Here is an 11,193-nt window from a genome sequence, read left to right as displayed (position 1 = left end):
AAAATTGAAAGGCAAAACAATAGCAATGATAAGTAACGCAATAACGGCAATAACCACCGCGGTGCCATCATGACTCTTATGGGAAAGAAAAAAAAAGTTATCAGAACCACTCACTTGTAAGCAACTGATTTTTCAGAAGCTTATATACAACTGGCAAAGTCGACTTGCTGTCGCACACGATTGTCCGACACGACAAAGCCGACTATCATATTTAGGCTATATAAAGCTGCTCTGACGCATTGATGCCGCTTTCACTTCGTTTTCGCAGTCGCTATCCTCCATGTCACAGAACTCAAGCACCTCTTGTTCTTGCTCTGTAGCATTAGTTCCACTGGCGTTTGTTGTAGTATGGAGCCTTGGGATTTCAAGATATGATCACCGTACCATGGAAGATCAAGCTATGCAATATGGTGTGGGCCAACTAGTTATCAATGCAGTACTGCTTGTCTCGGCGATGTCAGGTTGCGGAGATCTCATGGCAGCGCTTGTCGGCGTTGTTGCATTGCTTGGTTGGATCGCAAATGTCGTTTTACTGGGCCTTGGCTTTGGATGGTTCAAAACTTTGACGGGATACACCATTTTCGAAATGTACCACCAGCTTGGTCACAATTACTGGCTATCGCTACCTCTTTTGCAGGGAGCAATGTATTTCAACTTGTGGTTCTCCCTCGTCCTATCCTGCATATGCGCCGCTGTATTAGCTATTGGGATTGTAGTATGGATCTGCTCCTCATCCACGTTCTGCATCATGTCCCTGAGAAGAAAGAAAGAGTTTACCGAAGCATAAGAGGCAGAATCTTACTCGGTTGGCAAACACTCTCCTATGATGTGGAAGACCTATGATTAGTATCAATCACTGTCAATGTAAAATAACGAAATGCTTTATGTCCAGATTCCCTGGTCCCTGCTGATTAATAATGTAGAAATATCACAACATATTCATTAATAAATAATATTATACTGTTCCAATACATTAAATAGCAGTGCTGAATTGTACTTTTTCACTTCATGTAAGTACAATGTTTTACTTTTCCGTATAACTATAGTTATAATGGTACTAATTTATTATGCATAGGATATTGGTTGTCTGTAGCTGTGGCGGTCGTTCACATCACTCGCAAGCAGAAACTTTCTTAGTCCATCTCAATGATCCCTGCTCTTGATGTACACATTCATCTGCCTAGAAGCTATATTTGCATATTGGTGTAATGAGTATCACTTTCTTCTTCTACGCCACAATCAGATCGATATTGTTTGGTTGTGGGCTTACCGGGTAAGAGTCCGAACTGCTGAGTTATCTCCATATCTTCCTCCGGCTCCACCAAGGAAACGCCATATCGCCGATAGAGATGAGCAAGTGCTAGAGTCATCTCCATCATAGCCAGGCTAATAATTGCTATCACTTAGCTCCTCATACCTTTGCAATAGTTATTTCATAGATAAAAAGACCTTACTTTTTACCAGCGCACATGCGGGGACCAGCCGAAAACACCACATTGTATTTCATCAAATTTTCAACATCCTCGCCTAACCATCTTTCTGGCTTAAACTCGAAAGGATCCTTAAACACTCTGGCATCGTAATGGATAGACCAAATAGGCACATCCACAACGGTCTAAATTTTGTATTAGAACACTTAGCGTGTATGCTTGCGAATTTGACTTGAACCCACTTACTCCCCCTGGAATGAATTGACCTGCAATGATGTCGCCTCCATCAGGCGTCAATCTAGGTAAGCCGCCAGGAATAGCTGGATACATTCGACTGACTTCCATAATTATGGCCCATAGGTAAGGGAGGCAATCTTTGCGAGCATGCTTGTAGCTATTATATAATGTTGATTAGCAATATCCAATTTGTAGAGAGCGGGACAAGCGTAGCTAACCAACCTGATAGTTGTATCCTTTTCCGGCATTGCATTGATCAGCTCTTTGAATAGCTTTTCCTTCACATCTGGATGCTTGCTCACAACATAGGTAATGAATGTTAGCATAGTGCTTGTGGTTACGGTACCGGTTATAACCAACATAACGGATGTGACATGGCCTTCTTCTGAAGTTAGGCGATCATTTCCATTTGTAGAATTGATGGCTTCCAACATGAGTTGTGTGAAGTCCCGTCTACCAGTCACCTTTTCATTAGCACGCTCTTCTAAAGAATCAGACGCAAACTGGGGAGCGTTCATTAATAGCATACCTTTTGTTTGATTTCTTTGCTATCAACTCACCTTTAATATATTTTGCATGGCAGCTGCGGCATTAGGAAAGAGGGCGTCAAGAACCTTTGGGTAGCGGTTTACAGATGGATAGGTGGTCAACTGGAAATTAAAATAGTGATCAGCATCAATGGCTATTACATTCACATGATTAATTGTACGTACCAAGGGAAACATATGAGATCGCGCCTAAATTCAAAAAGATCAGCTACCCATAGTTAGAACGACCTGTTCAGTCAAACCTCAACACCTACCTTCAGCCAGCCCGGAAATGGATGGGAATCAAGCTTAATCATTTCAAAACTCTTTCCATATGCCAATTCTCCAATAACATCAAAAGAAAGTAAACCAAACTCAGTAAATAGATTACATGGGACTGCCTTGTTGCAGTATTTTGAGTCAAACTTATTGAGCAGCGCTAGTACACCTGAATCCATAATCACGTTTTCAAGGCCATCGAGTGATGCTTGGCTAAATCCAGGTGCTAAAATGCGACGATATCTTGCGTGTTCTGCACTATCAATGGCTGTAAACAAGTTTTTGACACCCTAATGCCCAAATTGATGGTAAACGTTTTGAAAAACCCCATGCTCACTAAGCAAATTGAAACATACGTTGAACGAAAATGCCTGGTAAAACGGGGTCTTCTTATACCTCTCTGTACCATAGATATGTTTGAAAGCATCCGGATCTCTGATAGAAATAGAGTTGTATCCTAGAGGTACTGCATGTTGGTGGGATGGATAGCAACTGGCGCATTTACATGTAAACTTAGATGGCTACTTGCCTGTACGAACTATTGTCCCATATTTGTCATGAAGACCATGAATGATAATCCATTGTTTCCCAGAAGCTTTCAAAAAACCTTCGTAAAAACGTGATAACTTGGCTACGAATGGGCCTGGTATGTTCCTCAAAGGATCCAACAAAAACGTCTTGGTAACGTAGTACGTTGTAAAGGTACCAGCCGCGATGCCTAGTACTTGCATTCGATCGAGCTGATCAATGGCATTTAAACAAGTCGTAATAGTCTTGCTGATTGCATCACTTGGATAGGTTTGAGCTTGCATCTTTTTATGTTGAAGTAGCAAGGTGGTGAGTGCGATCATAAGAAGTATTTAAGTCAAATTTCACCGGGAAATTTAGTGGCTCAAATTTTGTGCAAGAAAAGGTTGTCACGCCGGCCCGTAACAATGAAACATCATTGACCATTCCCAGAAAATATTTTCACCTATTTCATTCGAATTTTCAAACTTTTCCTCACTTCTAAGTTGAATAATCCTCGCTTAATATGTTCTCATCAATTGTAGATTTACCACAAGTCCATAGCCGAAGGGAATATGGCTCCACAAATTACGGACAAATCGACTGCCTTTCAAGAAACTCGGGCATGCGCGCAGTTAGATCCACTTTGATTTCAGGGCCGCACATTGCTGTATACTTCACTGAAAACACTCATAGCTTCAAAGAGAAGGTTCATACGTTTATCAAGCTCATAAAAGAATTCAAGGTAAATGTACCCTACTGGTAATGGAACAACTTCCTACAATAACAGCTCTCCCTTAAGCACTAGGACCGCTTGCCCTCCAATTTTGACATACTTAGTCTCGCCTCCTGTATCCTTTTCTACCTCTACATGGATTTTACTAGGGCGACTTATCCAATGTCCCTGCTCTGCAATGAATTTTTTCTTGTCCAACAGCTTGTACTTGGTGCAGTAAGCACTCATTCCTCCAGTAGCGGACCCAGTAGCAGGGTCTTCGGACAGGTTGGGTGGAGGCATAAAGTGCCTTGCAAACGTCGAGGCGCCTTCAGAGATGCCTACGCAAATAAAGAAATGAGGCGAGAAGAAGTCGGATTGCGTCCTGTACTGAGTGTACGCTTCGGGCTCGGCAATGCGCACTTTCCTCAAGCTTGCTTCGGACTTGAGCGGAAACATCACCTGTGGCGTGCCAGTCGATACCGTTTGGATTGGAACTCCTTCCAGTATATCATCAGGAGTCAAATTGAACAGTGGACAGATGATAGATGGGTTGTGAATGGATAGAAATTCTGGTTGCTTCTGAGTCATCATGATCTTCTCAACTTTTCCATCCTTTGTCGAATAGATATCGATTGGAATTATACCTACTCTCAACTCCAATGTGATCTGTTGGTGCTCAGTGTGGATTTCGATCCGCCCAGCCTGAATCAGAGCGTAGATAGTTGCCACTGTGGGATGCCCCGCCATGGGAATTTCAGCAACCGTCGTCCAGTACCTTGCTCCATAATCTGCTACGCGTGACTTGACTACGAAAGACGATTCAGATAAATTCATCTAATTGGCATGCTCCGTAGTTGAGAAAGCGGTGTTTTCAATTCATTTGAAAGAGGTAAGAGTATATAGACTATACCTCTCTAGCAACGGCCAGCATTGTTGTGTCGTCCATGTCATCAGTGTCTAGAAACACAGCACAAGCGTTACCACCAAGCCGTACCTGGGTAAAGGCGTCAACTTGATAGTATGGATATGATTTTGCCATGGTGACAATCTCCAACTTGTGGGAAATTTGAATTATTTTCATGTTTAACTGATGTCCTGCGTGACTCATGTTTGTACTTGCGCAGTATGCGTCATCTCTAGCGTTACAATTGAAGGCCACAATACAACCTCGATTGACAATGACAAAATAGTTGCGAGAGCTTGTCGTCTTCTACTGAGGGCAGATATATTGATAATTGCACGATGGCAAAATTTATATTCAGATCGAAGGTACAATCGAAGACTAATTAAAGCGTCGCGTTGTTTAGCGGGTTTAAAAATTCCCAGACAGCTACAATAGATCTATTGATCTCTGCTACGCAGGTAGACATTCAACTCTTGAGATCCTAGTAAAGGTGTACATTTGGTAAGTATACAGAGATCAGGCAGAGACGAAGATGAGCTCCGTCAGCAAACTGACGATTTACTTACGTGGCTTCATTATGAATGCCTGCACCAAAGGCATTGTCTCGCTTGGATCAGCAAAGTTAAAGTCGTACCGTCGGAACAAGTGAGCCATAGTCAAGGTCATCTCCATCATAGCCAAGCTGTTCAATGGTGATTAATATTACGGCCACTGCAGGCGTCATCCCTAAGTCTACTACTTACTTCTTGCCAGCACACATACGTGGACCATATGAGAACAGAAGGTGGTGCTTGGCCAACTCCTCAGAGTCGTCGGCTAACCACCTTTCTGGCTTGAATTCAAAAGGCTCTTCGAATATGCTCGCATCGTGCTGGATTGACCACGCTGGCACTTCGACAATCGTCTAAGAGGTAAACCTGTTAACCAAAAGTAATGATGACCCTATTGTATCCAGAAAATAAACTTACTCCTTCAGGAATGAACTGTCCACCGATAATTTCGCCTCCCTTTGGAGTCACTCTAGGTAAACCACCAGGCACGGCAGGATACAAACGAGTCGCTTCCATCATGACAGCCCACAGATATGGCAACTGATCCTTTCTAGCATCCTTATATCTATGATAGAAATCGGTAAGTACGGGTTAAAGCATATTCTGTTGGGCCAGTAGTGTGAAAGCGAACCTCAAGGTTGAGTTCTTATCAGGCATGGCTTGAACCAATTCCTGGAACAGACGTTCTTTGACTTTGGGGTGTTTACCCAACAAGAACGCAATGAAGGTCATGGAGTTGCTAGTGGTGTCGGTTCCGGCAACTATCAACATGACGGATGCTACCTGGCTCTCGGGCACGGTCAAGTAATTAGACTTCTTGTCTGAATCCAAAGCCGCCAACATCAGTGCCGTGAAATCTCTTCTTGTGTTGTCCTTATCAGCTAACCGATCCTCCATTGACTTTTTCGAGAACTGGTTTCAAGCAAGGAGTCAGAATTATTGATATAACCCGTTAATTTATGATCGCCTTTTCAGTGCTTACGTCGAAGATATTTTCGGTAGCTTTTGCTGCTCGAGGAAACAACAGGCCTAATAACCGGGGATAACGGTTTATACCAGGAAAAGTGGTCGTCTGCATCGAATGCAAGGTAAGTATCTCGATGCCAACCTTCAAAGTGCCTGGTCATCCGCGTCACTTACAACTGGCATCTGCTTGGTTCGTGTCTTTACGAGGTTGTTGGAGCATTAGTACATAAATAAATCATGTATCTACAAATAGAATGTGTTTGTACCTTCAGCCAGTCGGCAAATGGATGAGATTGTAACTTAATCATATCAAAGCTTTTGCCATAGGCCATTTCGCCAAGAATATCAAATGCCAGAAGATGGAATTCGTCAAACAAATTGCAGACGACATGCTGATTTGCGAACTTTGTATCGAATTTGTCCATTAAAGCAAGAATACCTGAGTCCATTATGACATCTTCTAGACCGTCGAGGGTTGCCTGGCTGAATCCCGGTGCTAATATGCGGCGGTACCTGGCGTGATCTGTGGGGACAGTGGTCGCAAACATGTTATGAGCCCCCTGTTAGGTAAGTGATGTGAAGTCAGTGTATGAGCATCGAATATGTTGAACAAGAAGGTTTTCTTTTCTCACATTGAAAACGAACGCATCATAAAAAGACGACTTGCGGAACCTTTCATTTCCATATATTTGCTTGACGGCGTCTAGATCTCGGATCGACACAGTATTATAGCCTTAAATAGGTAAAGTGAGCACGGCAGGTATGCCTCTGTCGCTGGTGGTATATGAAATCTTACCTGTTCGAACCACTTTGCCGTATTTATTATGAAGCTCGTCGATCAGCAGCCACGCCTTGCCAGATGCCTTTAGTTTGACATCGTAAAAGCGCGATAGTTTAGCCACGAACGGACCGGGTATGGCGCGGAGGCGATCCAGCAAAAAGGTATTGATAACATACTGGGCCGTCAAAGCACAAGCAATGACACCCACAACCTCCATTTTGTTCGCTTCGCGTATGGTACTAAGCAACTTTTGGGCGGTGTCGCTTAGCTTTTCGAGGTTGAAAGAATTCTCGATCTGCATATTTTTGTTTGTTTAAAGGTGGTTGAGAGTCAGACGGGCCCACTGTATTTATTATTCTTTTGGCACGGAAAAATTTCGCTTATTCACGGTTGAAATATTCACCGCCGCCCCATGATTTACCCGTTTCATTTGCCATGACGTCTCAGACGAATTTAATGTAAAACGAAGCAAATACACCTTTGATGCAATGCTTTTCGGCCAAATTTGATGGTTCTGAAAGCGGTCCGTAGCGGCAAATATGATTAACCGCTATGATCAATAAGTATAACCAGTTGGTATGGATGTATGGCCAAGTAAAGATAGCTTTTAATGTAACACCCAGAATAATAATGTATTAGACAGTAGCCATATGTATAATGAATGGAAATGGATAATGGGATGGAATGTAATTTTGGCAATCAGAAAATGGTAAGAAGATTCTAACAGATGGTTAAACTATGAGCTGCCGTTCAGTATCAATTGGTTTCACACCAGTCGAAATGAACTCTTTTCACACTGCGCTTAATGATCCCTGCTTCGCAAATAGACGTTCAACTGCAGAGATTCTATATGGAAGTCCAAAAATTAGCAAGAAATGGGGCTCCACCGAAAGCATCCAATCGACTTACTTGGCTTCATAATGAATTGTTGCATTAAAGGCATGGTTTCGTTAGGATCAGCAAGTGTTACAGCAAAGCGTCGATAAAAGTGAGCCATGGCCAAGGTCATTTCCATCATAGCCAGGCTATCAGTAATTGTTATTTAAATAAGCGCACAACAAGAGATTTCTCGACATTCAGCTTATGACTTACTTTTTGCCGGCGCACATTCGTGGACCAACTGAAAAGACAAGGTGATTCTTCGACAGCTCTTCGGCATCGTCTCCTAACCATCTCTCGGGCCTGAACTCGAAAGGATCGGCGAATAGAGCTGGATCATGGTGGAGAGACCACGTTGGTACCTCAACGACAGTCTACGAAATGAGCACTTAGAAAATGTAGCACAAGTGTCAATATCAAACGTGGCACTTACCCCCTCGGGAATGAATTGTCCAGCAATGACTGCACCTCCTTTCGGTGTAACTCTAGGCAAACCTCCTGGTACAGCAGGGTATATACGAGTCACCTCCATAAGGACAGCCCATAGGTATGGTATCTTTTCTTTTTTAGCATCCTTGTAACTGTGACGAAAATTAGTGGCGGCTTCTGCATGATTATGCTGATGGATATTACTAACTTGATCGTTGCGTTTCTGTCTGGCATGGCCTCCTCCAGCTCCTGAAACAAACGCTCTTGGACGTGAGGATGCTTGCTCAGCAAAAATGCAACAAACGTCATGGTGTTGCTTGTTGTGTCGGTTCCAGCTACGAGCAGAACAACAGATGCAACCTGACTTTCGGAAGCGGTCAAATAATTGCCTTCTTTGTCTGCCTTCATGGCTTCAACCATCAATTGCGTAAAATCTCTTCTATTATTTGCCTTGTCCGCTAATCGAGCACCTAATGATTTCTCAGAAAACTGGATTGGGCGCTTAGTAGAACAGCAGAGCCGTTGGTTTAAAATATATCAAATCACTCATTCTCTTTTGGCATACCTTGATGATATCCATGGTGGCTCCGTTTGATTTCGGGAAGAAAATGCTTAAAAGCTTTGGATAGTGGTTGATCTCGGGAAAGGTAGTACACTGGTTACAAGTTTGATATGTGAGTTACGTTAATGTAGAGCTGTGTTTTCATTACAAAATCGGTGACCTACAAGCGGCATCATCGTTGATCTAGTCTAAGTTCCCGCACACAAGTCGAATGTTAGTATTAAGATAAAACAAACAACAACCATGTTAATTCATTTTTTACCTTTATCCATGTTGGAAAAGGGTGCGATTCTCTCTGAATCATATTGAAACTTTTGCCATATGCTAGTTCACCCAGAATGTCGAACGCCATCAAATGGAACTCGTTAAAGATATTGCAGATAACAGGTTTGTCGGCGTATTTTTCATTGAGCTTATTCATCAGAGCAATTATTCCTGATTCCATTATTAAGACTTCAAGGCTGTCTAGAGTTGCCTGGCTGAATCCAGGTGAAAAAATGCGTCGGTATCTGGCATGTTGGACGGGATCGCTGGTCTCGATCAAATTGGAAGTATTCTAGAAACGGCAAGGGTAAGTTCAAGAACGCATAAATTACTCCACATTTTTCTTTTTCCTCACGTTGAAAAGAAAGACTCTATAGTAAGGAGCCTTTCGAAACTTCTCGCCTCCATAGATTTGCTTGACGGCTTCTGCGTCGTGAATGGACACAGTGTCATACCCTAAATCGGAATTCTAATCATCAATGGCTGGCTGAGCTAACTGCAAATCAAGATAGCACCATCTCCCATTACCCGTGCGGACTATTTTGCCGTACTTCTTATGAAGTTCGTCGATCAACACATATCTCTTGCCAGAAGCCTTCATTTTGACATCGTAAAACCGTGTAAGCTTTGCGGCAAATGGTCCTGGTATATCTGAGAGTTTATCCAACACAAACGTTGCAATAATGTAGCGAGCTGCCAAAGCGCCCGCCGTGTAGCCTACAATTTCGGCTGTACTGAGATGCGATATGGTGTGTAATAGAATTTGGATGGTTTCGTTCACCTTCTCTCTGTTTATGTAGTTTTCCATTGAGAATAAAGTGTGAGTAGGGACAGTATATGTTGCAAAAGAGATCAAAGAGGAAAGAGTTATGAATTGGCATATGAGTGGGAAACTTATACCTCCCAGTAAGCCTGCCTTGTGATCTGCTACATTGTCGTACATTTGGCTGCAGACGCACGAAAATTAAAAGCCATTTTATTAAAAAGTGGTAGCAAGCATCATACTCTCTCTTTTTCAAACAAACGGAAAAAACATTCATTCAGAACAGTACCCACGTCGCAAACTAACAAAATCCACAAAAATACCAGGCATAACTCTTATAACAGCAATTCACCCTTCAACACCAAAACAGCCGTGCCTCCAATCTTTACGTCCTTGATATTCCGTTTTTCATCCTTTATGACCTCAACATGAATGGTGCTTGGCCGTCCCATCCAATGACCCTGCTCAGCAATGAAGGTCGTCTTGTCCACAAGTCCATACTTTACCAAGAAAGCACTCATACCTCCGGTCGCTGATCCGGTGGCTGGATCCTCCATAAGATCAGGGGGAACTCCAAAGTGCCTTGCAAATACCGATGCTTCATCGGAAATACCCTTCGTAATGAATAAGTGAGGCGAGAAGAAATCAGATTGGCCTTTGTACTTCACATAGGCGTCGATATCGGAAATGCGGGCTTTTCGCAGACTCTCTTCTGACTTGAGCGGGATCATCAACTGGGGGGTGCCAGTTGACACAGTTTGAATAGGAACACCTTCTATCAGATCTTCCGGTGTCAAATTGAAGATAGGGCAAATGACCGATGGATCATGTTCAGATAGGAAGCGAGGAGGTACTTGGGTCATCACGATTCTCTCCAACTTGCCGTCTTTTGCGGAATAAATGTCGATTGGAATCACACCAGCTCTCAATTCCAACGTCACTCGTTTATGTTCACTGTTGAGAACGATAAGACCGGCCTGAATCAGTGTATAGATAGTAGCCACCGTGGGATGTCCAGCCAGAGGTATCTCCTCGGCCGTGGTCCAATATCGTGCTCCAAAGTCTGCCACTGACGATTTTACGACAAACGCTGACTCGGATTGGTTCATCTAACAAACGAAAGAGTTGAATAAACAATTAAATATATTACAGTTGTTTACAAAGGCATATTATTCGATTTCCTGACCTCTTTGGCTACTGCCAACATAGTCGCGTCGCTCAAGTCGTCTGCATTCAAAAACACGGCACAGGGGTTACCACCAAGTTTAGTTTCTGTGAATGCGTCGACTTGATAGAATGGGTACGATCTAGTCATGTTTGCTTTGATGTCAAGTGTGGTAGTAAAAAGAATGTGAGCGTGATTTGTAATAAACTGCGAGCTATGACTCAAATCAAG

At 42.9% G+C, this 11,193-nt stretch overlaps 5 protein-coding genes across 5 annotated transcripts; all 5 read right to left on the bottom strand.

The window, feature by feature from the left end:
• Window positions 1-1,085: 1,085 nt before the first annotated feature.
• Window positions 1,086-2,320, bottom strand: K450DRAFT_219447 (uncharacterized protein). Its single transcript, XM_051585370.1, has 6 exons — window positions 2,228-2,320; window positions 1,890-2,170; window positions 1,677-1,824; window positions 1,455-1,615; window positions 1,271-1,386; window positions 1,086-1,187 (listed from the first exon to the last, which is right to left on the bottom strand). The coding sequence occupies exons 1-6, from the start codon at window positions 2,243-2,245 to the stop codon at window positions 1,144-1,146; spliced, it is 768 nt and encodes a 255-aa protein (XP_051449361.1). The 5' UTR covers window positions 2,246-2,320; the 3' UTR covers window positions 1,086-1,143.
• A 1,148-nt stretch (window positions 2,321-3,468) lies between these two features.
• Window positions 3,469-4,639, bottom strand: K450DRAFT_219444 (uncharacterized protein). Its single transcript, XM_051585369.1, has 2 exons — window positions 4,609-4,639; window positions 3,469-4,532 (listed from the first exon to the last, which is right to left on the bottom strand). The coding sequence occupies exons 1-2, from the start codon at window positions 4,627-4,629 to the stop codon at window positions 3,759-3,761; spliced, it is 795 nt and encodes a 264-aa protein (XP_051449360.1). The 5' UTR covers window positions 4,630-4,639; the 3' UTR covers window positions 3,469-3,758.
• A 592-nt stretch (window positions 4,640-5,231) lies between these two features.
• K450DRAFT_219433 (uncharacterized protein) lies at window positions 5,232-7,309 on the bottom strand. Its single transcript, XM_051585368.1, has 8 exons — window positions 6,916-7,309; window positions 6,752-6,852; window positions 6,386-6,679; window positions 6,294-6,317; window positions 6,136-6,225; window positions 5,785-6,065; window positions 5,571-5,718; window positions 5,232-5,506 (listed from the first exon to the last, which is right to left on the bottom strand). Exons 1-8 carry the CDS (start codon window positions 7,199-7,201, stop codon window positions 5,342-5,344), a joined length of 1,389 nt encoding a protein of 462 aa, XP_051449359.1. The 5' UTR covers window positions 7,202-7,309; the 3' UTR covers window positions 5,232-5,341.
• A 177-nt stretch (window positions 7,310-7,486) lies between these two features.
• Window positions 7,487-9,869, bottom strand: K450DRAFT_296489 (uncharacterized protein). Its single transcript, XM_051593639.1, has 10 exons — window positions 9,563-9,869; window positions 9,390-9,490; window positions 9,033-9,326; window positions 8,935-8,958; window positions 8,774-8,863; window positions 8,417-8,697; window positions 8,213-8,360; window positions 7,993-8,153; window positions 7,810-7,925; window positions 7,487-7,746 (listed from the first exon to the last, which is right to left on the bottom strand). Exons 1-10 carry the CDS (start codon window positions 9,840-9,842, stop codon window positions 7,703-7,705), a joined length of 1,539 nt encoding a protein of 512 aa, XP_051449358.1. The 5' UTR covers window positions 9,843-9,869; the 3' UTR covers window positions 7,487-7,702.
• A 92-nt stretch (window positions 9,870-9,961) lies between these two features.
• K450DRAFT_296488 (uncharacterized protein) lies at window positions 9,962-11,176 on the bottom strand. The gene is made up of 2 exons (XM_051593638.1): window positions 10,984-11,176; window positions 9,962-10,906 (listed from the first exon to the last, which is right to left on the bottom strand). The coding sequence occupies exons 1-2, from the start codon at window positions 11,110-11,112 to the stop codon at window positions 10,133-10,135; spliced, it is 903 nt and encodes a 300-aa protein (XP_051449357.1). The 5' UTR covers window positions 11,113-11,176; the 3' UTR covers window positions 9,962-10,132.
• Between the last annotated feature and the right edge of the window lie 17 nt (window positions 11,177-11,193).

This window comes from Umbelopsis ramanniana (assembly GCF_025399195.1).
Source record: "Umbelopsis ramanniana AG unplaced genomic scaffold K450scaffold_2, whole genome shotgun sequence".
Lineage (NCBI taxonomy): Eukaryota > Fungi > Mucoromycota > Umbelopsidomycetes > Umbelopsidales > Umbelopsidaceae > Umbelopsis > Umbelopsis ramanniana.
Note: the sequence above shows the minus strand (reverse complement) of the source record. Positions and strands in the feature narration are given on the sequence as shown.

Excerpts from the sequence above, each read along its gene's own strand:
- K450DRAFT_219447 (XM_051585370.1), bottom strand. Across the intron at positions 1,387-1,454 it reads CGCATGTGCGCTGGTAAAAA|CCTGGCTATGATGGAGATGA; the intron begins GTAAGGTCTTTT and ends AGCAATTATTAG. Across the intron at positions 1,188-1,270 it reads GCAGTTCGGACTCTTACCCG|CTTCTAGGCAGATGAATGTG; the intron begins GTAAGCCCACAA and ends ATGCAAATATAG.
- K450DRAFT_219444 (XM_051585369.1), bottom strand. The coding sequence starts at position 4,629 with ATGCTGGCCGTTGCTAGAGAG. Across the intron at positions 4,533-4,608 it reads TGCTGGCCGTTGCTAGAGAG|ATGAATTTATCTGAATCGTC; the intron begins GTATAGTCTATA and ends CATGCCAATTAG.
- K450DRAFT_219433 (XM_051585368.1), bottom strand. The coding sequence starts at position 7,201 with ATGCAGATCGAGAATTCTTTCAACCTCGAAAAGCTAAGCGACACCGCC. Across the intron at positions 5,719-5,784 it reads GATAAGAACTCAACCTTGAG|ATATAAGGATGCTAGAAAGG; the intron begins GTTCGCTTTCAC and ends TTTCTATCATAG. Across the intron at positions 5,507-5,570 it reads GACAGTTCATTCCTGAAGGA|ACGATTGTCGAAGTGCCAGC; the intron begins GTAAGTTTATTT and ends TTTACCTCTTAG.
- K450DRAFT_296489 (XM_051593639.1), bottom strand. The coding sequence starts at position 9,842 with ATGGAAAACTACATAAACAGAGAGAAGGTGAACGAAACCATCCAAATT. Across the intron at positions 7,926-7,992 it reads CGAATGTGCGCCGGCAAAAA|CCTGGCTATGATGGAAATGA; the intron begins GTAAGTCATAAG and ends AATTACTGATAG. Across the intron at positions 7,747-7,809 it reads ACAATTCATTATGAAGCCAA|AATCTCTGCAGTTGAACGTC; the intron begins GTAAGTCGATTG and ends ACTTCCATATAG.
- K450DRAFT_296488 (XM_051593638.1), bottom strand. The coding sequence starts at position 11,112 with ATGACTAGATCGTACCCATTCTATCAAGTCGACGCATTCACAGAAACT. Across the intron at positions 10,907-10,983 it reads TGTTGGCAGTAGCCAAAGAG|ATGAACCAATCCGAGTCAGC; the intron begins GTCAGGAAATCG and ends TTCGTTTGTTAG.